This window comes from Pundamilia nyererei, unplaced genomic scaffold (assembly GCF_000239375.1).
Source record: "Pundamilia nyererei isolate P.nyererei 1_Seehausen unplaced genomic scaffold, PunNye1.0 scaffold00136, whole genome shotgun sequence".
NCBI lineage: Eukaryota > Metazoa > Chordata > Actinopteri > Cichliformes > Cichlidae > Pundamilia > Pundamilia nyererei.
In genome coordinates this window covers 955,084-957,866 of record NW_005187537.1, presented here as the reverse complement: position 1 = coordinate 957,866, position 2,783 = coordinate 955,084, and the positions used below count along the sequence as shown (strand labels likewise).

Sequence of the window (2,783 nt, the reverse complement as noted above, 5' to 3'; positions counted from 1 at the left end):
AAAACTTTATATTGACAGGAATTTGTGAAATACAATGTGTGCAGGTAAAGAGCCTGGACATTTAAATGATTATAATTTTCCTTATATATATATATAAGGAAAATTATAATCATTTAAATGTCCAGGCTCTTTACCTGCACACATTGTATTTCACAAATTCCTGTCAATATAAAGTTTTGAGTTCAAGCAGGTTTAGAGGAAGAAAGAAGTAGGCAGCTGATGGCGCCCTTTTAACTCAGTGTCTGAAGTGTAGGATTTTAAAGGTATTTGGACAGAGAATCATCATCAAACTTAATATTTCTGAAATTTCCAGGCCATCTTAAATCTCACCTGCTGCGATGTGTCTCAGATTGGAATTAAGATCAGGTTTTTTAATTAGTCTATTGAGAATATTTCATTTATGGGTATTTTTATTTTTTTTTTATTACAGCTGGGACTTTTTTGGTCTTTAACTAATATGTTCACCTATAGCCTACATACTTGACTAACATTAAGTTTTTTCCCCATCAAACAAATGGTTTTCCTGTGTTTTTCCATGTTACTGATGCATTTGTTGCTTTCTAGTTTTGTGTGCAGATTTTTTTCCCCTTTGGATTTGCCCAAGTTTTGATTTTATATGCTGTTAATTATTTTATGTCTAACAAATACTTTATTCAATACTAATTTGATTAAACTACTGAAATGAAACCACAGGCCACTTTAATCAGATCCCTTTATGTAGTATGAATTATTTATTTCAGTTTCAAAGTAGAACATAGCCTTAACGCACTGTGCTTTATGTCTGAATAGCTTCCACATTAGTATATTTAGTTGTTTCCAGAGGCTTTAATGTTCTTCTGTTTTCATTGAAGGCGCCTGCGTATATCAAAGAATATGCCCGCTTGTACTTCACAGGATCAAAAGCTCTTCAGTCAAATGTAAGTATTTTTGTTTTCTATTTCTAACAGAGTTTGTCTTAGTAGGGAAAAAAGGCAGCGTTAGTACTGCATTGCACTTAGCAAATTACCAAATCCAGTCACTTCAGTGTTTGGTTCATTTTAGACACTTGGATGTCTAACTCCAGAACCTGGAAAGGCTGGTGTCTTCAAGGCGTTTAATAGAATAATTTTCAAACGAGCCGGAAATAAAACTTAAATACTGGTTCAGTAGTCAGATTTTAAAGCTGTTTGTAAACTCTCACTTAGAGCAACAAGTAAATCTTTGCAGTTATCTCTCAAAAACTGTTTGATTGGTTTTGTTCTATGAAAACAGATTTTTGAATGTTATTTGGTTTGTTTTGACATTTTTTAGGATGACTTGACTCTCTGTTCTGGGGCCAAAGAGGGCCCTATGACTGCAGTGACAGTGGCCTCCCCTTCTCCCTCCATAACAACAGTCACATCTGATACTCAGAATTACACTGAATCAGCCCTCAGAGAGCTTTACCAGCAAGTCAGCAGCATGCCAGAGTCTGCCAAAAAGAAAAAACTCATCAGACAGGTACTCAGTGTGATGCTGCTGTGATAAGAAAGACATGCATACAAGGTGCTTGGAGAACCAACATGTAAGGTGGTGTATTTTTCTGTGTAGATCGAGAAACAGACACCCTCAGCAGAGTCTCGGGCACCATTCAGCAGGAGGCACTGGCGTTCACGCTCTTGGGGTGGAATAATAAAGGTTTGTTGACAGTATTTGTGTGTCTGCATTACCCATCATGTGATTTCTTGCCAACCTCTTATAGACACAAAGCTTTTCATATATATTTGCCTGTGATCCTATTAATCAGTGTTTTGATTATTCCAAAATCTGTTGATCTTGTGTAATAGTTTTTTCTTATTTTTCTAACAGAAGAAAGTGTTTGGAAGCCAAATGTTAGCTGAGAAAGAAAATGGCAGACCACAGACTCATCTACCCAGCTGCTCTGCTGATGGACAGGTAAAAGAAGGAACCAGCTGTGCACAAACAAACACAAGTATATTTTAAAATAAGTCTGAGAAGGAGAACCTGCACCTTATTTAACATAAGTTTTGCTGCTGTAAAATATTAGCTAACTGGTGCTGCAGAGTGAAAAAAGTCTTTAGCACTTTTTTTCTTCTGCCTCCAACTGAGTGACTGCTGCTTTGGATACTAGTGATCAGACAGGAAATAAACTCTGTGCAGGTGATAATCTTTAAAAACTGCCCCTAATAAACCCCTCATTGTAGTGATTACAATGTAGAGGGAAACAGCTAAGAAGTAATTCTTTTATTTTAACCATGACCAACTAAAATGTCACACTGAAATTATTGGCCACAGTTTGCTTTTAAAACTGTCATCGGCTACAGCTGGAGAGCAGTTTTCCTCATTACTGTGTTGAACTTTTCTGGCATTTCAGCCATCAGTCTGCGGTTCACCACAGGCGGTGCTTAGATTGTTAATGATGCCTGTGCTCAGCTGAAAGGACTGAACATTACCTAATCGTCTCTCTCTTTCTCCCTCTTTCCTCCACCAGGATTAATCGTGTGTGAAAGGATGTGCGCCTCTCAACTTGGGAACCATCAGTCTGACTTTTGTGTAAAAGTAATTAAATGATCATCTCGAGTTCTCTGTAAACGGAAGGTGTATTATAAGGTTTTCTTTACAAACCATGTTTAGATTATCTTTTTTTTGTCTCCATTTTTTGTCACAAAGTTTTAGACTTTGAGTTAAAGAATCTCGACCTTTTTTATCGAGCTCTCTCTTTTTTTCTCAGTTCAGCAGAAGTAATTGGAGTGAGAGCGCTGATATGTTCTTTTTTTTTTTTCTCACTTCACCTCTTTTCAAGA

The 2,783-nt window shown here is 36.7% G+C and overlaps 1 protein-coding gene across 1 annotated transcript in view; it reads left to right on the top strand.

Annotated features, from left to right (window-relative positions):
• LOC102195148 (rho GTPase-activating protein 19-like) overlaps positions 1-2,571 on the top strand; it is a 5,450-nt gene extending 2,879 nt beyond the window's left edge. The window contains exons 7-11 of the mRNA XM_005743851.1: positions 852-917; positions 1,291-1,479; positions 1,570-1,656; positions 1,828-1,914; positions 2,471-2,571. Coding sequence (XP_005743908.1) covers positions 852-917; positions 1,291-1,479; positions 1,570-1,656; positions 1,828-1,914; positions 2,471-2,476 — 435 coding nt within the window. The 3' untranslated portion in view covers positions 2,477-2,571. The remainder of the gene's footprint in view (positions 1-851; positions 918-1,290; positions 1,480-1,569; positions 1,657-1,827; positions 1,915-2,470) is intronic.
• Positions 2,572-2,783: the final 212 nt, after the last annotated feature.